This window comes from Alligator mississippiensis, chromosome 11 (assembly GCF_030867095.1).
Source record: "Alligator mississippiensis isolate rAllMis1 chromosome 11, rAllMis1, whole genome shotgun sequence".
NCBI classification, from domain to species: domain Eukaryota; kingdom Metazoa; phylum Chordata; order Crocodylia; family Alligatoridae; genus Alligator; species Alligator mississippiensis.
In genome coordinates this window covers 70,918,495-70,939,337 of record NC_081834.1, presented here as the reverse complement: position 1 = coordinate 70,939,337, position 20,843 = coordinate 70,918,495, and the positions used below count along the sequence as shown (strand labels likewise).

Below are 20,843 nucleotides of genomic sequence, written 5' to 3'. Positions count from 1 at the left end.
GCTTTATTGTTCCAATGTACTTCTTCTGAGTGATTTTTTCTGGTGCTCCTTTGTGTGAGTCACCCAGGTGTCCCCAGTTCTTTCTTTGATCAGGTCCTTTTCCCTATTTACCTTAAATCCAGTTTCCTGTACTATAGTCAGCACCTCCTTAGTGATTTCTCTATTCATTTCTGCAGTAGGGGTGTGTATCAAAATGTCATCCACATATGAAATTACGTGAGAGTGGTGCTTAGGGCTCGAATGGTTCCTCATTTTAGTGACATGGGCATAGCAAATACTAGGGGAAGAATGGAAACCTTGGGGAGTTCTGCTGAAGGCATATTGTTGTCCCCTGCAGGTGAAAGCAAACTTATACCAACATGAAGGATGGAGGGGTATAGCCATGAAAGCATTAGCCAAATCGATTACAGAGAACCATTTGGAGCCAGCTGCTACTGCTGCTAAGATCTCATTATATTTAGCTACCACAGGAGCAGTGGCAGGGGTGGTTGCATTTAAGGCACGGAAGTCTATTTTCATTCTATAAGTGACCCTGTTCGCTTTAAGGACTGGCCGTACTGGTGCATTGCAAATACTTTGCATAGGCACGAGCACTCCTTGTTCTAAGAGACCATCTATAGTCATTTTAATGCCTTCCTCTGCTGCAGCTGGGTATTTATACTGTCTTTGAGGAGGGGGATCTTTTCCTTCAATCAAAACTTCAGCATTTATTTTTCCACACTCCGCCTTATGTTTAGTCCACACACTGGGGAATTCCTGTACCCATGGATCACTAATGCAGGTTAGGGTGGCAGTAGGTGCTTTTATGGAAGCACAACGATGCACAGCAGAGACTTCTGCAGGTCCTCCTTTTAACTTCCATAACACCCCATTAGCTAGATCTACAGTTAGCTGAAATGTCTGGAGGAAAGGAACTCCTAGGATTCCCTTCTCATTTCCCTCATGAGCACAGCACTCTACTTTTCCTTGCAATCTGTCAATTTGCAAGGGAACATCCTGCCAGACAGGAGCTTCCTGAATTTCTCCCCATATCCACTGAGCTGAATCTGTTTCGTGGTGGGTCTCCCTCCAGAGATCCACAGGGGACTTAGAATATTTACCGAAGATCCAGTATCCACTAGCAATTGGGCTAACATCCCTGGGTTCCCCACTGTAGCCCTCACAGTGGGTCTCCCCCACACATCACACTGAAGTCTTGCGACCAGCTGGGGAGGCCTGAGGAGAACCGGGCACCCCTACTGATCAGCAGACTCCCTCGGGAGCCTCCACTCAGGAGAGGAGGCAGGGGCCTGGCGCTGACAGGGAGCAGGCACATGGGAAGCACTCTGTACTGGGGCAGTGGGCTGAGGAGGTGCTCCCTGCATTAACTCTACTCTCCGCGTGGCTTGAGACAAAGCATTAATCAGGACACTAATGGGCTGGCGATCATATTTTCCCATATCTTCCCCTAAATTCACTAGCTCTTTCCAAATCATTCTCCTAAGGGTCTCTTTGGGCTGTCGTTGCCCAGGGTTGTGAGGCAAAGGGGGATTAGAATTGGGAGGGTGACTGGCAGAGTGAGGACCATTATTTGCAAAGGTGATAGCCTGCACAGGCTCTGATGTAATCTTTTTGCTTGCTTGTCTCTTTAAAATACCAGTCTCTCGCAGCAAATCTCCTGCCTGTTTGATTTTTGCCACTAGTTCATTCCAGGTCATGTGTGCTAAATCCACAACCCCTGTGGTCATTTTTGTCTGGGAATTTAACCCTGCATAGGTGCTCTGTATTAATTCAAGTCCCTGATAATGGAAAGTGATAACTCCATTCTGTTCTGTCTGGGGCAATGAATCAGAGAGAGCTGCTAGCATTTTCTTTCAGATCAGGTAAGATTCTGGGGCTTCTCCTGGCTTCTGCTCTTTCATTACATACAATTTCTAAAGGGAAGAGGTAGGCAGTAATATTCTAAGAGCACTTATCATCCATTCCCGGAGTCCAGGAGCAGTTCGCTCCCAAGAACCTATGCCCATGTCTAAAGCATCTACACCACAAGGAGAGGCACATAACTGAGCTACTTGAGTTAAGTCTGTGCCATCAGCAGAGGGGTCCATTTGCCAAACATGAGCCAGCCATGCAATAGCAGTGTCTCGGTTCAGTGGCCCCAGTCTCTCAGCAATCGCCTTGGCTTGACTGGGAGACCATCTGACTATGTCAGTGACTATCTCCGTTTGGGAAGATCATCTCCTGCATCTACGCGTTTAACCACCTTTGTGGAAACAGGGGCAACATTATGCACATACGGCCAATCGGGGTTGAATGGGCTTTTGGGGACTGCATCAGGGATTACCTCTATTTTCCCAGGGGACTCAAAATCACAATCCTCTTTCAACCTTACAGCTGCTAGCACTCCCTTATGGACACTAAGTTGGGCATGCAATTTACTGATCTCTGCCTCACACTTCTGATGGCTTGCTGCTGTCTTTGCTGCCTTATTTTCCTCTACTAGGAAAAGAGTTGCTGCTCTCGTTTCTTTCAACAACATTTTTGCGTGTGTTAATTCTTTCTTATACAGCTTTAAAGTCTTGCTTGCCTTGTCTCGGTCTTCCTGCATATCTCTAGGTAAAGTTACCAGTTTAAGCTTTTCTGCTACAAAATCACACCCGTTTATCTCACAATCTTTCAAACACTGTTGTAACTGTTCTTTTTCAAGCTCCAATTCCTGCTTCTCCTTTAACATCTCAATCATTTCCAAACATGCATAAAACAATACCCAGGCAGCAGCTGCATCTTTTGCACTACTATGTGGCTTAAAAGTGGTGCAATACTGTTCAAAACTCAAACCTGCCTCAGTCAGGGGATTCTCACCCTTGAAGCACCCTTTTTCCCAAGGGGATTTTCCCTTCTTCATTACCCATCTCTCTAACCTGCAGGGTTTCTCCTGCCTCAAACGAGCAGCTAAAGGGTTTTTTCCAGACATCTCCATTTCCCTTATCACACTAATGATCACTATCAAAAAGTCTCTTTTACACAGTCACTTAGATTCCACACTGTCACAGTATTACTCCACAATCCTAGTTCTAAAGTACAACTCTTAACTCTACAGCACGGTCTTCAAGTTATCCCAGCACAGTTCTTAACTTAAAAGTTACAGAAGGTTTTATGAGAGAGGGACCTAGCTGAAGGAGCTGGGTCTGATAAGAAAGAAAAGAGAAAAAAGGAAAAGGAAAGTAAAGATTTCAGGTTGGTGCCTCAGTTTACCACTCTGCAGCAAGTACTCAACAATTACCACGTGATTAGGGTCATGTGCTGCCAGCCTTCTCCACCAATTTTGTTACCAAATGTCCCCATTACTTTGGGGTGTTCTTATTTATTAGAGATAGTTTCTAGGGTCTTGGTGATTCTGTCAATGTGGGCTGGGTTCCTCCAGTCACCAAATCAGTCATACACGTAAACACACACAAATTAACATGACACGCCTGACCTGGCCGGGCTGATCAGCATGGACAGGCTGACACCCTCATATGCCAAGAATCAGTTCATAAGAGCAACAATGAAATGCAGTCAGACACAAGCACACAGGTGAACAGAATCCCTCTGATTCTGGCTGGGTGTCCAGCTGACACCCTCATGGGCCAGCATTCAGTTCATAAGGGCACGTCTGAGTCAAACTGGGTCAATCAGCCTGTACAAGCTAATCCCCTTATGTGTTTCAAACTCAAATTGTAATTTTGAGTCCCCTGGGAAAATAGAGGTACTCCCTGATGCAGTCCCAATCTTTGGCCTCTTGATGAGCAGACCCCACAATATTTTTGGGCTTCACAGGGATCTTTAGCTTAGGTAAAAGAAGCGTTGCTGCAAAGCATGGGAGGAAAGAGAAGCAGAGAAGGAAAAATATACCCAGTTACTACCAGTTTGACTATAAAAGATATTTATTGCTAAGCATATGGAATATATAACAGTACTAGTAGTAATAGAGATGCAAAAGAAAAACAAGCACAAACAATGACAATACTACCCTGGTTTCACTAAGTATTTGGGGAAACTTAGCTCAAGCTTAACTGATACATTTCAGGTTCAGAAGTTTATGCCGACAGAGAAAAGAGAGAGAGAGAGTGCTGGGATCTCACCAGTCTGAGGCACTCAGGCTGCAGAGCTGACAGGCACAGTCCTTGAAGGGAGATGATGATCTGTTCTTCCAGCATCCCAAGAATGACAGGGGATGGTGTCAGCACAGGAGTTTTCTTCTTCTTTCTTCTTTTCCTCTCCCTTTCTTCCTTCTTCTTCTTCTTGAAGTACACACACTTTTTACAGATTTTTATACCCTCAGTTCAGCTGCTTCGAAGCATCCTTAATTGTGTAAATCATTGTCTTTTCTGTTGACAAGGGGTTATCTGGTTTGGAACATCTCAAGAAACTGATTGATAATCAGGAAACACTTAAGTTCAGGGAGTAACCAAATACTTGGGAGCCAGCTTGAGATTCCTATGGATGGCAGATATACTGATTGGATAACTCATGGTTTCTTCAGGAACAATAGATAGCTTGCAGCATCAGGATTTTGGATTTTTACTTGTTGTGCACAAGCCTCAGCTTAGCATGACTTTTCCAGATCTTACTATAGTCTTTTAACAGACTTAAGACAATTATTGGGTTGCTCATAACCTTTTGTGGAGAGGACTCCCACCAGTTTTCTCGGGAAAGGTATGACAACACCTGTGATTAGGGTTCCAACAGGCTGGACGTTGTGATGAACCCTTAACCATTGTTCAAATGTTGCCCATACCCCCTCTGACTTGGTCTCTTGCCTCAGCATTCCCTAACCCGGCAACCGAGTTTTCATCAATCAAGTTTAAATAGGCCTCCCATAGTGGGACCTGGGAATGTACGGCCCGAGATGCCTATTAAACTTAGAGGTGTGTGTGTGTCTGGAGGGGCGGGGGGGGGGGAGTCCTTAGTAAATCCAGATTAGAACTGGTCTGATAAATGCTGAGCTGGGTGTGTTTGGACATGGGTTGATTAACATTTGGGGCACAGATTCCCTATCATTCAGTGCTCCCCTTCTTCTGTGGTCCCTGAATGGTCATCTGGTTCCATCTTGGATGCAAGTGAGACCTAGGGCAGTTGGTTCACTCTTGTCACCCTCATCTTGAGGGTCTTAGGTGTGCCTCTCACTGCATCTTAATCAGTTTTGTTTAGGTAGAGGAGGGGAGAGAGGGGGGGTAAGTCCTTTGTGAGTCAGACAGACTGCATCCTGTGCCAGGGTTGCCCAAGAACACAGCTGAGACGTAACAGAAGGACTATGGTTCTGTCTTTGCATGTAGCAGTCATGTGGAGATACACTGGTAGGCTTTGCACTTTTTTTCATGGCATGGCCTGGACCAATTTGGTGCATTTTGGACTGCAATAAGTTTGTCTCCGGCAATGAGGATTGCAAGGCTTGGTGTTTGTCGAGAGGTCGGGACAGGTGGCTCCGGATAGATCTCAGGAAGAATAGGGTCTCCTTCTAGTGTGGGCTGCAATGTTTTGAGGATTTTCCATGTAGGTTCAAGGGAGCGGTGATACGTCATAACCCGCAGTGCGTAAGTATCGGGGGCTTTCCTTCTGCACTGCAGCCATTGGTCACGTGGTATCTGGGCGGCTCTTTCAAACATGCAGCTATCTTGCTGGAATAGTGTCTTTGCCATGTGAACGCCATTTTAAGAGCTTGAGGTGGCAATCCCGCATGTTGCCTGCAGAGCCAGTTCGGTGCTACCTGAGGGCTTGGCTGGGTATCACGGGTTTTGTGGCATGTTTAGGGCAACTGCTGGCTCCGTGCAGACATGGACTTTGGTCCATGGGTTCTTCATCTGCCGTGGATGTATTTTATCATTCAGGATGCTGATCATCGTGTCTCGAAAGGAGACGTCAGTGCCAGAGTCCACGAGAAACAGTCGGACAGAGGGGCGATGACTGACGCATTTCTGATGGAACTCAGTCGGAGATGTGGCCAGTTTGTGGTCCAAACAACAAAGATGCCATTGATCTGGCTTAAGCACAGCAGGGGTTGGATGGTGTAGTCTTTGTGGAAGTCTTCTTCCAGGTGGCTCATAAACAGGGTGGCCTTCTGTGGGCCCACAGCCTGGAGGAAGCAGTGCTTGTTAAAAGTGGAATTGTTGCATGCAAGGATGAAGCATAGCATTTCTGTCATGTCGTTGGGTCTGTACTCTGAGTCACCAGCTTGCTTTTGGAGATAGGCGGGGCACGCTGTCCTGGCAGGGGATAGTGGCATAAAAAAGGGTAACATCCATGCTGGCTAAGAGGCCATTGCTGGCAAGGCAGCCTGTGCTTTGTAGTGTTTATACAATGTCTGTAGCGTCTCCGACCAAACTCGCTCCTTCAGTAACAAGCGGTTTAAGGACCGGTTCCATGAGCCCTGCTGGCTCTCGGACACCGACTCCTCAATTTACACTGTCACTGACTGGCTTGCATGCAGGCCCACCTCCAGCATCTTTACTTTTTGTTCCATCTGGGAAGAGCGCGCACCGACCGCAGATGCTTCCTCGGCCTGATCGCGGGTGCTTAAATTGGAGAGCTGGCTAGAAAACTGTTTCCAACCGTGTCGTTGGTCTCAAAAAGATATCAGCTTTACCTGGAGAAACTTGTCTGCCCCGTGTATGTGTACAAGTGGCTGTAGCGGGGGTGGGGAGCAGGAAGAAGTGGTGGGCATGTGCCCCACAGCCAGGCAGGGGTCTCCCCAGCCTCCATTACCAGCTCTAGGAGGGGAAGGGGCCCTTATCCCCCTGCCCACCCAAAGCCCAGCTCCCATGGTGGTAGGGGGCCTCCACTCTTGTGTTTACCCAGGGCCCTGGTACACCTTCACCCGCCTCTGTGCTTGCCACCCCCACACCACTGCCGATGCCTTCTTCATGCCAAGGGACCCCAAAAACTTGTGGGCTGGCCCTGGTGCTGAGGGTGCACTCTATGCCATCTTCCAGGTCACCGATAGAGATAATGATCCAAACGGGCCCAGAGCTGACCCCTGAGGCACTCCACCTGATCCTGACCGCCCACCAGACATCACGCCATTGACTGCTACCCTCTGAATGCAATGATCTGGGCAGGTTTTGATCCACCTTCCAGACCCTTTATCCAACCTAGACTTTCTTGGCTCACCTGTGGGAATGTTGTGGGAGACCGTAGCAAAAGCCCAGCTTGAGTCAAGGTCCGACAGTGCGCCCACGTGTGCAGAGCCCATCCTCTTGCCTTAGAAGGCAAATCAGGTGGGTCGGGCCCAGCTTGGTACCCTTGGGCCCTTTGCTGTCCTTTAAACACGTATACCTATTTGCAACGTTGCTTTACCTTAAACATTGAACATTTCAGCTGGGCTAATGAGCAGACTTTCACCACACCCTGTGAAGGTTCACAGCTGTTTGGAGAGGTAACGGACATAGAATGGTGAAGACAAGATACAATTCATTAAGTAACTTTCCATGGGAAGGAAGTTGTACGGTGCCTAACCAACGGGCCTGCTTCGAAATGTGTCTGTAGAGTTGCAGGATGGCTTTTGGTACCTGAGAAATGTAGCTTTTACTTGCTGTGATTTATGGAAAAACATGGGTCCCTTCACCTTTTTTCAGCGCTGGTGTTATTTATCTCCACGGAACTCTGGAATGTGTGAAGCTGTCTCTGGAAACTTGCCTGGCATCCGGGATAAATACCACGCCCTGCTCTCTAAACAGACTGTCAACAGGGAATCCATCGTCTGGAAAGACCAACAGGTCAGGATGCGCCTGTTCTGCACGATGCAGCATCAGGTAAGAGATGCACATGGTAGCTTTAAAGGACTGGGGGAAAAAGAAGTCAGATCAGAGTACCCTCCTGATGCCTCTAGGCTGCTTCCGTTGCCTCGGCTCGCTTGGGTAAGTCCAATCCCACAGCGCAGACATACAGTATCTAGCAGGTGCGGACACATGAGGTGCTTTCATACACAGAAGGCCAATCTACCGCACGGTAAAGGGTCGCTCTGTAACTGTGTGCAGCGGGGACTGTGTGGTAACACAGGCTACTGTATGCTTTCCTACTACCTGTAAATGTAGGTAGCAGAGTGACCACGCAGTAGTTAACGAGGAGCGGGCATGTCTGCACATGTATTTACTCTGACTCCAAGTTACGCTTGCATAAGCCTAGCCGGAGTAAGGCTTTCTGGGCAGGCATTGACACATGCAAGGAGCAGGGAGCAGAGTTACACCCAGGTACCTGTAGCCCAGCAATGGGCCCCTGCAGACACCAGGGCCAGCTTCAGGCTAGTGCAGAGGGGTGGCAGGGAGCACCGAGATGCTTTTCTCTGGGCCCTGGGGTGCTGTCTGCTGCTGGGGTGGGGCCGACATCCCCCTGACCTGGCAGCAGGGAGCTCCTACCCTTGCTCCCTGAACAGGGGTGAAGGGTGTGGAAAGAGTTGCAGGGGATGGGCAGGGCCCAGCCCCTCACCCTGATTCCCTGAGTGACAGCTCACTTGCTGCTGGCTGCCCCACCAGAGGATAAGAGTAGGGGGCTGGGACTGACCCCCACCCCCCTGAAGATCTTTCCACGCCCCGCGCCTCAGTCACCCAATTGAGGCAGGAGACTGGGACCTGCCTGTGACCGGGACAGCTCCCAGCCACCCCAGAGCTGCACAGGGAAGCCTGCACGTGCTGTCCTGAGCTGGTGGGAGATGGCCTGAAACCGGAAAGTCCCCAGCCACCTCCAGCCTGCTTGTGCTCCCTTGAGCAGCCCAGGGCTGGCTGGGAGCTGTCCTGGTCATGGGCAGGTCCCCAGGTTTCCAGTCCCAGGTGGCTCCTGTAAAAAGTGAGGCTGCTTGGCCCATCACTGTAGCCTGCAGTTATGAGGGCTGGGGGCCTGCAGGCGTTGCGGGGTGGATTCTCCATGTGCCTGGGATCCCATGTCCCCCGTAGCCCGTGTGCCTGTGGCTCTCCGTTTTCACCAGCACCCTGCTGTGCTTTTAGCTTCTCTCTTTGTGTGCGGCCTCAGACCAGCAGGGACTCCCCAGGCCTGAAGAAGGGGGGCTGTGTCCGAAAGCCTGCTAAGACCTTTTTTCAAACTGCTCGTCCGGTCAAAAACAAGATCTCCCACCTGCTCAAAGAACCTTGCCTACTGAGCATGCCAGTTCCTGCGTATCGTGGCACTGACATCGCCCGGGGCTCCAAGAGGGCGTTGCAAAGCCAAAGCAAGGTTCTGCCTTCAACAGCAGGGTGGAGCAGGGCATCCCTCACTGCGCCCTCCCCCAGGACTTGCCTGAGCCCGAGCCTGAGCCTGAGCTTGAGACATGGGGCTGCCCCCATGGCCCTTGAAAGGCAAAAGGCCATGAGCTCAGCTACCGCTCTGCCACCTCTGGCCCAGCCCCCAAGGGCTGGCTGTCCTCGCAGAGGAGTCACAATGCGATGTCCAGGAAGTCACCTGCAGCCCCAATGAGCTTCTGCTGTCCAAAGGCACGCATGAGCTGCGTGTGGGGCAGGCCGGCAAGGAGAGCGGGCCCTGGCTGTGGGAGCCTAAGCTGCTGGCCCTTCCTGGAAAAAGCAAAGCCATGTGGCACATTGCTGTCAATGAGAGGCACCAACAGGAGGATCGCCTGCTGGTGGCTGGGCCCAGGGACAGCCTCATAGCCTTGCATTTCTCTGGCATTGGGAGTGCTTGTCCCTGTGTGCTGCCACAGCTTACGGGGCCTAACGTTGGCTGCCCAGTGCGCTGTGTGCCCATGAGCGAGCTTGTGCCAGGGCACCGAGTGAGCAGCCTTGTAGCTTTGCGCAGGTCATTGCTTCTGGATGAGGACGAGGCCCGGGGCTTTGTTTTGGCTGTCACACAAGTGAATGCATCCAGTAAGAGCAAAGCCCTTTCTATTTTCTAGGAGTAGAGCTAGTGTGCAAATTCTTTCTCTCATTGAAAGTTTAGAGCAAGCTCTTTCTTGCATGAGCTAATAGGCAGACTGGCTCCAGCTGGATCCAAATGACTAACACTGAGGCTGGCTATCGTAGGTCCTTGCCTGTTCAGGAAAGTGGTGGTCTCACCACTGGCTGCCCCAAATGAAATGCTGGAAACCCAGCCCATAGACACCATACCCCCAATGTGACGCAGTCTAGTAAGAAACGTATGAAAATACAGTGGCAGCCACTTCCGCAGAGCTTTCCCACATGCATGATTTTCCTTCCTGTGCACGAGACCCCTACAGAACAAGATGAATCAATTGCCGTGTCGATACCGACTTAGCAAGGAATGGTGCCCTTCAAGTTTTTTGCACGCTGGCAAGCAGAGGTGCCAGCTGTCATGGTCCAGATGTCACCTCCGCCTTTGTTTCGGGGGCAGCGCAAGTATGCTTTCTGCTCTCCTTCTTCTTCAGGTGCCTGTGTTCACGTTACCTAGACTGAAGTCTACTGAGCTCCCTGGGTTGGATTTCTGAGACACAAGTCATTGTGCGGGGCAAAAAGATGCGCGTGCCTTATCCTTCAACCTGGAAAATGTGGTGGAGACCAAAATGGAGAGGATTCTGGGCCTTCCCAATGACTGCTGAGCCTGTCGGAGAAGGGGGGCCATAATCATCCAAGCCGTGAAAGCTCAGGGACGGTGGGTGCTCCTGACCCAGTCCCCAGAAGTACTTACTGATGCCAGGGTCTACTGACATTTCCTATGGGTCACCCCCTGATCGCTGAAGTGAAAAGAATTGGGACTCCAATTGGGACCCCAAATGTCCGACAGACCAATGCAAGCATGAACAGATTCACGCTTATGATTTCTGGCTCTTGCTTACCTGTCCGTGGGTGCCTGCCTCCCAGTGAGCCTTCCCACGTGCAGCCCGTGGCACCTGGTGGTCACCTGCTGTTGCCTGTAAAATGATAGAGGTATGCATCAGATAGAACCCCATCTCGGTTAGCACACCCTACCCCTGCGACACCCAAAAGAAAATGTGGCGGTGCCCATGACGGCTGACTCCTCCCTTTTGTTTCCAACTCGGTCATCGGAGACAAGTACCCATGGAGAGAGATTCTCCCGACCTTTGGCTGACTAACACCATCTAACGCTTATGTATGAAAAAGGCACCCATGCTGAGTCACTGAGGGTCCAAGACCGGGGTCGCTCTAAAGACATCTTTGCCACACGTGTGTGCGCGAGAGAGTTTAAAGAAATGGGCATGGCCATGTCCACAGTCATGAAACTGCATGCTAAGATCATGGGTGTGGCAGCTCCCAGCAGGCACGGTGCGCACAGCACGATTTTCACCTTAGCCACATGATATGTTTGAATCGGCCATGTGTAGGCCTTGTAGCCGCCAAGGTGCCGCTCCCTCTATGTGGAACATTCTGCTAGCCAGTCAGTCAACGCTGTCACATGAATGGGAGGCACGTGTGAACATGTGATCAAATGGGAGGGAAGGACGTGCCCTCGGGGAAGCTTTCCGTTTGCCCTGTGTGCAGTAGGGTTGGAAGGGATCTTGTCAATCATTGAGTCTGACCCCCTGCCCTGGGCAGGAGAGGAAACCGGACTCAAATGACCCCAGCCAGGTAGACGTCAAGCCTCCTCTGAAAGACCCCCCAGGATAGCAGCCATCACTACTTCCCTTGGCAGTTGGTTCCAGATCCTAGTCACCCTGATTGCAAAGTAGTGCCTTTGGATGTCTAGTCTAAACCCTACTCGCTAACAATTTGTGGCTGTTATTCCTTGTTATGGGGGGGGGGGGTGCTACGGAGAACTGGGTCTCTGTCAAAGCCTGCGAGTGCCCCCTGCGGAGCTTATAGATGGTCAACAGGCCCCCCTAAACCTTCTCTGGTGAAGGCTGAACAGGTTCAGGTCCCATAGCCTCTCTTTGTAGGGTCTGCCACGCTGCCCCCAGATCGTGCAGGTGGCCCTCCTCTGGACCCTCTCGATGCTGTCGACATCTCGCCTGCAGCTCAGTGCCCAGAAGTGGACACAGTACTCCAGCTGCGGCCTGACCAGTGTCACATAGAGGGGGAGGATCGCATCCTTGGACCTGCTCGTGATGCATCTGTAGATGCACGACAAGTGACGGTTAGCCCTACCCATTGTGACCTTGCATTGTGGGCCCGTGTTCATCTCAGAGTCAATAATGACTGCAAGATCTCTTTCTGCCACCATGCTCAGAAGGGAGTTTCCCAGCCTCTGAGCATGCTGCTGGTTCCTACTAGCAAAGTGCAGCCCTCTGCACTTGTCAGCATTGAAACGCATCCATTTTTGTGAGCCCACCCCTGTAACCTGTCCGCATCTTGCTGTCATCTGTCCTTCTCTACTCGTGTGCCCACCTCACCCCAAATCTTGGTCTCGTCAGCAAATTTGAACAGGCTGCTTTTTAGGCTGTCGTCCCAGTGACTAATAAAGAAATGGAGCGGTGTGGCCCCAAAGACCGAGGCCTGGGGGACTCCAGTGCCTACTTCCCTCTAGGTTGAAAAAGACCTGTCCGCTGCTACCCTCTCAGTATGACCCTTCAGCTAATTTGCAATCCATCTGACTGTGAAGGCATTAATGTTACAGTCACCTAGTTATTTGATGAGAAAGGGGTGGGAGACCAGAACTGTAGGACGCAAGCGTTGGTTGTTCCTGCCAGCGACTCTGGGCAGCGCTGGAATCGGGCACCAGACCCTCCCTCAAGGCCCCCCCATTCCTCCACGCGAGTTTCCCGACGGTCGCCCGATGCTATCGCCGCCTAGTCTGGGGGAGGCTTTGTAGGTTTGGGCCCAGTCGCCTTGCTTTGTAGGGCCTGCCCTGCCATGCTGTGACTGAGGGGGCGGTGCTCTCTGTGCCGGCCACCTCCCTCTTGGGACCAGACATGGGACTGTGACTGCGGTGGGCCCGGCACCACAGAGAGGGATAGGATTGACTCCCAGGACCCGCTTGCGATGTGTCTGTAGATGTGGGACAGGGTGCAGCGGGCCCTGCGGACCACGTCCTCATGTTTCTGGCTCGCGTTTGTCCTGGAGGCGATGCCAAGTTTGAAAGCCTTGTTGGCCACTGTATGGAGAAGAGTGTTCCCCAGCCTACCCTTGCCACCCCTGCGTCTGGATTGCTGAGCGAAATGTCAAACGGTACAGGCCCTCAGCCCGAGCCCTCGGTGACTGTGTCAGCTGTGTTCCTCTGGGTTGAAAGTGACCCGTCTGTCACTGCTGTGTGGGTGCGACTGCGTGGCTAGTTTGCCACCCGTAGGACCGGGTGGGCATGGGCACTACAGTCGCTGTGTTGTGTGAACCTCATGTGGGGGGAAACTTTGCCCAAGGCCTTTGTCCAGTCCAGGAAGACATGTGCCATGACCCCCATATTCAGGGACCATGTGGCTTGATGGGAAAAAGAAACAGGGTTAGTTGGGCAGGACCTGCCCTTGATGAACCCAAGTCAGTTGCCTCTGAGCATGACCTCCTATGCCGGGCCCCTGGATCATTTTCTCAAAGCGTGTCTCTGAGGACCGAAAGTCCAGAGGCAGAGGCCGTACCCCTTGCTGCCACGTGCGGTCCCTCCTAAGGCCCCTTTCCTGGCAGCGTGTGGGCAATGTCCCCAGGAAGGAGGCTGAGAAGTTGGCGTGTGCAGAGTTGCCCATTGTCTAGGTGGAAAGGAGTCTTGTGGGGTGCGGTGCAAACCGCTGGTGTGCCACCTGCGGGTTGCGCCTGGAGTGGCACAGTTTTGGGAGAGAGGCTAAGGTAGACAAGTTTGGTTTCTGTTTTGGTGGCTTGGCTCAAGCCTGTGGCCAGTGTCCTGAGTACCCGGGGGGCCTGCTGCCCGTCCTGCCGCGTGTTGGCAGCGGTGGGTGCCTGGGAGGGGGTAGGGTGCTTGCTGGTGCATGCGGTGTGTGAAGGTGCATCTCGTTCTGGTGACAGATGCCAAAGTGCTAGTGTCCTCCTTTGCGTGTTTGGTGGCATGCGAGATGGGCTGCAACCTTGGCCCACTGCACAATGTGCTAGGCTGTGTGTGCAGCCATGTGTACTGCTGAGTGAGCTCTGCCATTGAGCGTGTGCCTGGGCTGCTGTGCATGTGATGTGTGTTGGGGGGGTGAGTGTCTGCATGTGGTGCTGGCAGAAGTTGCGGGTAGAGGGAAGAGTGACTCTAGGGCAGTGCCCATGGTCCGGCGAGACCTGGGCCAGGGTCAGTGTAGGTGGCAGAGAGTTTTTGGAACGCCCAGGGTGTCCCAACTGGGTGGGAAGATGTTATGTGTCGAAGGAGACAGAGGTCTGTTGTTCTGCACCCTCAGCCTCAAGAACTGTGTGGACCTGGTGTTGGCCTGCGATGGGGGCCTGCCTGGCAAACGGACCCCCGGAGGACCTGCTGTAGAAAGGGACGGACGGCGGGATAGAGCTGGTGGGTGAGGGGAAGCAGGGTGACCGTGGGCCTCTGGACCCCTGTGGCGAGCCTGACTGCCTTGTGGCCACAGGTATCAGATAAGGGGGCTCGTGGTGGGGTGCAGCCTGGCATAAAGTCACTGGGGGAGGGGAGATAGCTTGGGTGGGGAGGTTGTGAGGTGGGGTGGCTTTGTGAGTGGGGCAGGTGTGCTGAGGTGGGGGGGGACTGTCAGGGAGGAGGCTGTGGTGTATGGCCCTGGTGTTGCAGAAGCTGGAGGTGTGCAGGCAGTCAGCAGGGTTGCTGAGGGCCTGGCAGGAGTGTAAGAGGGGAGGGCAGTGAATGTTCCCCGCCCCACCCTGTTGAGGCAGTGGTGCCTGTGTGCCCCTGAAGGAGGAAGGGGTCTGGTGGCCTAGGGCACCCCGAGTTTGTGTGGTGAGTCACGGCAGGCAGAGGCGGTGGTGAGCAGTGTGATAAGGTGGAACCCAGCGAAAGGCCCATGTGTGCTGTGGCTGGAGAATGGGTGCCTGTGGGATGGGGTACTGCATGGCAGCCCCTGCTCCTGTGGTTGCTGTTTGGAGGAGGATATGCTGTGTGTGTGCCCCTTTGGGTGGGGCTCATTTTGGAGGTGCGCAGGGTGGATGGTGGCTGTTGGACATCAGGGTGGGTAGTCAGGGTGGGGGGGAAAGAGGTATTTTGGTGTCAGGGGTTAGTGAGAGAGGGAGGGGATGACTTGTAGCCTTTGCTGGGTGGCAACAGTGTGGAGAGGCTGGTGGGTTGTGGGATGGAGTCTACGGTTGAGGCACAGGGCAAGGGTGCCACCAGCCAGGGAGGTTCTGGGGAGCTGCCTGGAGCTGTGCTACTCTGTGCTGTGTGGTAGAGGGATGAGAGTGGTGCTGCTTTAGTGCGGTGACTGCTTTGGCAAGCATGGCAGGCTGTCTGGTGTTCCTGGCCCTGTGTTGCCAAGTAAGCGAGTGGGACCGGAGGAAGTGTCTCTGTGGGATGTGGGACAGTAGCACTTCATGGCCCTTGATGCCCTGCTGTGGGGCCCTGGCACTGTTGGTGAGGGGGAGCTGGGTTTGAGAAAGGAGGTGAGAGGCTGGTTTGGTCTTGTCGATGAGGGCTTGTGGCTGGGAGTTAGAGTCAGTTAGGATTGAGGCAGGGTTCGAGACCTCAGTTCTGTGCTGTGCAGGAGTGTCGGGTGTGGTGGGCTGTGGCACGTGCCCAACCTGGCAGGGCTGCAAAATGCTGTTGCTGGCCTGTCGTGCTGAAGCAGCGGAGAATGGCTGGCTGTGCAGGGTCAAGAAGGTAAGGGCTGTGGGCAGGGAGTGTTGTTGCAGGGTGGCCGGGGCCTCGGTGGGCAGGAGGAGGCAAGTAGCGAGTCAAGGGGCTGCAGCTGGCCCTGGGGCAGGAGAGGCGTGAGGGCCCAATGAGGGGGCAGGAAGGGGCTGGGCTGAGGCGTATAAGGCAGGGTGGGGGCAGAGGACATGGGGGCGGTCTGGCCTGGGCAGCAGTGGGGAGAGGAGCTGCTGCTTGTGGTGCTGCTCATGGTGTGCTGGAAGGGAGAGGGGAGCTGAAGCTGTAGCTTGGCTGGAAGAGCTGGGGTTCAGGGGGGAGTGTGGTGTTTCCCAGCTTGTGTAGGCAAATGAAGTGTGGTGGGGGGTTGTGCTTGTGCCTTGCTCTGGGCCCCCGGGGTGGTGGCTGTAAGGGGGAGGGTGTCGGGGTTGGTGGGAGGGGTGGGGGGAGGTGAGGTCTTGTAGGGGTGTATGTGCTGTGGAGGGGGGTGGTTGGTGGGGGAGAGCCTGGTTAATGGGGTGTTTTTGTTGTGGCAGGTGTGACTGAAGGGCCTGTTGGTGGAGTATTGGAGGCGTGAGGTAAGTGCTTGTACCAAGTGCACTTGGAGGGTTTGGGGTGGAGAGTGTGGTTGGGGGTCGAAAGGTTTATTGTCGTAATGTTGGCTACAAATGCCCAATTCAGGATCCTTAAAACTCTGGTTTATTAGGCGGATTGAAACACTGTAATGAAGTTAAATCATAAACCTTGGGGCTGGTTCCCCCCCCCCCCCCCCACACACACACGCACACATACACACACACAGTAGCAAGCTACAAGAGTCAGGTATACCTATCCTACAAGAGCTGGAATCTGCCGTTGGTGACCAGTCGAGGCTTCTTTCAGCGTGGTGTTATCTTCCAGAAGGGGGTCGCCGGCTGGTCCTTCTGGCTGGACAGGTTGGGTGCTGGTCGAGTTGGAGATCAAGAGAGCACTGCTGAGGCTCACTTTTCACTGTTTTTTATCTGTCCTTGGCAGACTTTGGTGACTCCCCAGTTGTCAGGCTTGCCCAATCCAGGGGTCGTTGACCCTCGTGGGACTTCCCCCCTCGATGGTACTGGATGGCATCTGTCAGTCCCAGGGGTCATCCACATGTACGTGCAGGTTTGGGAGTCCGTTGATGAATTTTGAATAGAGCTCTAGGAGTGGTCGATCTGGAGATACTCACCCCAAAAGTTGGTCCCCAGAGTTGATTAACTCAGGCCAGGACTTCTAGCCCTTGATCAGTGACGTTTAGAGAGTTCCCGGTTGTTACGTTGGTTTCTATTGAGTTCTTCTGTTGGTTGATCTGCCAGGTATTAATTGCTGCCTGCTACCGTGTTACACATTCAATCACTGATTCACTCGCTTCTTTCAGGGGCCAGCCTGATACAGGGAAGGGCAGTTTGATTCCTGCCTTTGTTAACATTGTTACAATGTATAACTTACTTATGAAACTAAACACATTTAGTTGAAAGTTGAAAGGTGAGGAGTATAAAATATAAGCTCCAAATGCCATGGCACACAAATAGATAAAAATACCAAACTACACAGGGAGATACAAAATGCACACATACAAATTCTAAAACACAATTCTTTATCTTAAAGTGAAAGAAAGAGGAAGGATGAAAAGGTAGAAGAAGAGAAACATATCCAAAGAGGGGAGAGCAAATTCAGGCAAGAAGAAAAGGGGGCTTTCTGCTACATTATTCCCCCACTTAACATTGGCCTTACACAAGGGTGATGTCACTAAAGTATTTGGGCTAGTATTTTAGCCTCATCTATTTTAGCATGTACTGTGTGTAGGGTGGAAACACGTCTGCAATACAGGAATATAATTAGGAACATTAAAATTATCATTAGGATAAACAGCACTATGATGGGGTGCATCATGAGATTCAGAATACCAATGGCAGCTGGGGCCCAGCCCAGGAGGGTCTCCCAAGGGCTGTAGTGGGTGATTTGTTTGATTTTGGTGACTACCTGGGTAACTTAGTGGTTGTTAGTTTGGATAATAGTGTAGGTTTTATTGGCTTGGTACTGTAATGCTTGTAAGGCCTGTTGGATTTCTGGGTGTGTGATGGCATGTCTGAGGGCTTGGGGGGACATGCCTAAGTAGACTGGAGTGAGTTTAGGTTTGAAGAGGCTGTACTGTGGGGTGAGGGACTGATGCAACATGTCTTTTCTTTTATACTGTATGTCACACCCCGTAATGGATCTGACATTACACAGACAGAGGTTGTGCTGTAGGTCAGTAATATTATAAAACTCATTCACGGTGATAGAGGGACATAGGGTGCGGAGGCAGACATATCCAAAACCAATATTGATGAACAAAGACTGAACACTGGGGTCTCTGAACATCACATAGGGACAGATTGAAAAGTCAGGGTCAAAGCACATCTATACTCAATATACTTATTCCCAGTCTTTCTCCTTAACAAAAGTCTTCCCAGTAACTTAAACAATGTCATTAAATCCTTCATACAAAACTTTTTACCAACAATTAAAAAAAAAATAATTAGTACTTTTATTAACACTCTAAATAAAAAAAAAATATTGCATATAATACACCAAAAAAGTAAACTCCTAAAACTAACAGCAAAATTAAAATCAGTATCTAAACACCACTAGTACAACATTTTCTGAAAATATAACCCCACGTAGACAAAATTAATAAATTTTATGTTACATCCTATAATCGTAGTTTTATTATACATCATTATCTTATATTTTTTAATGTGTACACTTACTTGCTATGCCCAAAGGCTATATTGACAAATAAAAAATCTAACAAATGACGTCAACAACTATATCACCCTATAAAATTTTAATCAGTATAAATCTATGCAAATGCAACCAGTCAAGAAATAATTGTAAAACCCATCCCAAAAAGACCTCTAAAAAAATGCCAAACTAACACTCCCCCAAAAAACAACTTCACAAAACCCAAAGACCACCTAAATATATCCTAATACATCTGCTAATCTGCTAAAAATAAAAATTAAAACTGCTTTATATAACTAACTATTCTAAAAAAATACCCAAAATAACAACTATAAAAAAACTTCAACAAAGCCCAAAGTAACCCTGCTTTGCAACATACAATTAAGCTTGCTGTAACCTGTAAAAAGTAATAAAACTAAAAACTTCATATAATTAAAAAATCCCCTTAAAATAAAAAGCAAAAAAAAATAATAAATAAATAAATAAAAACTAAACCTTAAACAAAACTAATTAAAAAAACCCCAAACTAAAAACCCAATAAAAAAAAAGTATCTTGCCACCCTGAACACCAGGTAGAATTCCCAAAACCCATCAAATAATAATATAAAACAAAGTAAAGCCTGCCTTTCCTCCTACCCAATGCGCTAACAACTCATAAATATAATAATAATGACAGTGTTTGTGTGTATGTGCGTGTATATATAATATTCATGACAATAAAACCTTATACCTAAGTTTTACCTTAACGTGTAACTTATAAGTTACTCACCTTCTCCCTTTAAAAAAAAAACAAAAACCCACAGAGAGATCAAGAAGCCTCTACTCAAGCCCCAGCCTAACCCCACAGGAAAAACCCCAGATTTTGCGGCGCGCCCAGCAGGGTCCCATGCCCACCTCTAGCACACTGTGGGGCCCAGCAGCCACCTCGGCGTAAGCCTCGGGTAAGGAGGTTGACACACGGAGGGGTTTCCATTTCAAGGCCCTTTATGGATAATCTCTCTGTCCGGGCATCACAAAGATCTGCGGGACTGCTCAGGGGACGAATCCCCAAGCCATGACCAGCAGACAGGAGAAAGGCTGCAACAGCGATTCGTAACATGGCTTATCCCTTAACTTGCCACGACATTTTGGGTCGACACAGGGGTCAGGCAGAAGAGACTCTCAAGCCCTTGGCCGCCCACTGTGTTAGCCTTGCTCTCCGAGTAGTGATGCTGTCCCTAACGTGCGGCATAATTCTTTTTCCTAGCAAGACACAGTCACTGTGCCCCTGAATTGATTTAGTGAGTCATCTTTGGAAACAAACTAGATGTCGACATCCTAATGGGTCAGCATCGCTTCCGGCTGGTTTTTAAACTCCAGGAAGACTACACTTGCAGAACACAACATTACACACCTGGGTGGCCCCGCCCCGGTAGAAAACAGGAAGAAAAGTTACTTCCCAACTTCAAGTGACAGTGGGGGGTTTACCCCCATTTTTCCCTTGGGGTCAGCATCCTCGAAGCCCTCCTGCAGGACATAAACAGAGAGATCAGGCAGAGAGACTGAAAACAGCAGCCCTCAGGGGAGAAGGCTGAGAAACCAGAGAGAAGACAGACTTTTTTTCCTTTCCCTTTCAACTACATTTATAACTCTGTGCAGGGACTAACATGCACAGCAACAACGAGCTCGATAAGCATTTGATAGCAGCCAGCATCTGTGGCACAGCCACAACATTTTCACATTCATAGCACAGTAGTTATAGATTTCTTCTGTACCCGCCCCATTGCATTAATGAATGGGAAGAGGAGTGTGACATTTATAAAGAGCCTGAGGACTGAGCGTCTCTTAGAATGATTGCTTTGAATCCTGGGAGGGGTGGGTGTGTGTGTGTGTCTTGGGGCACTTCAAGCTACATGATGACTTAATACACAGCCCTCAGCTACTAGTGGTGTGTCAAGTGCCCCAACCCAAGAGCAGTCCCAGCAGGCACTATCATTTAGATAGCTCTCTGACCAGCTATTCTTTTTCTACTTAATTCTGCCTCTGGGAAGATGCTGATTTGCCTCTGGCTTATCTAGGTGGTCTAGGAGTAGCTGTGCCTATGATCTGTTATGGGTATTTCCCATGCTTGTGGGCTTTGCTGGTTGCTGCATGTAGCTGCGAGTGGTACCCCCCCCCCCCCACTGCATATGTCAGAAGCTTTTTAAGCCTTCCTCAGAGACACTGATCAGTAGTGATGTGTAGGGGGTGCACGTGTGCCCCCTGAGAGCGCTGATGCAGGGTGTCAGGCCACGCTCCCTGTTTAGGCAATGGGCAAAAGCGGACAAAAGCGGCGGCAACTGCTTCTGGGGCAGTTTCAGCTGCATCTTCAATGCCAAAATGTCTTTCAAATACGAGTTTCAAGTGATCCATGTAGTCTGCTGGGGATTCTCCTTTGTTTTGCTTACAGTTATTTATTTTGGCCCAGTCAGTTTTCCTGGGGCAGATTTTAAGCATGGATTCAAGAAGGCATTCTTGGACACCTGCTAAGTGACCTCCCATTCCGG

The 20,843-nt window shown here is 50.6% G+C and overlaps 1 protein-coding gene across 1 annotated transcript in view; it reads left to right on the top strand.

The window, feature by feature from the left end:
• The first annotated feature begins 7,625 nt into the window (after nucleotides 1-7,625).
• LOC132243806 (uncharacterized) overlaps nucleotides 7,626-20,843 on the top strand; it is a 31,931-nt gene continuing 18,713 nt past the window's right edge. The window contains exons 1-2 of the mRNA XM_059714191.1: nucleotides 7,626-7,769; nucleotides 9,665-9,827. Of these exons, the coding sequence (XP_059570174.1) occupies nucleotides 7,626-7,769; nucleotides 9,665-9,827 (307 nt within the window). The remainder of the gene's footprint in view (nucleotides 7,770-9,664; nucleotides 9,828-20,843) is intronic.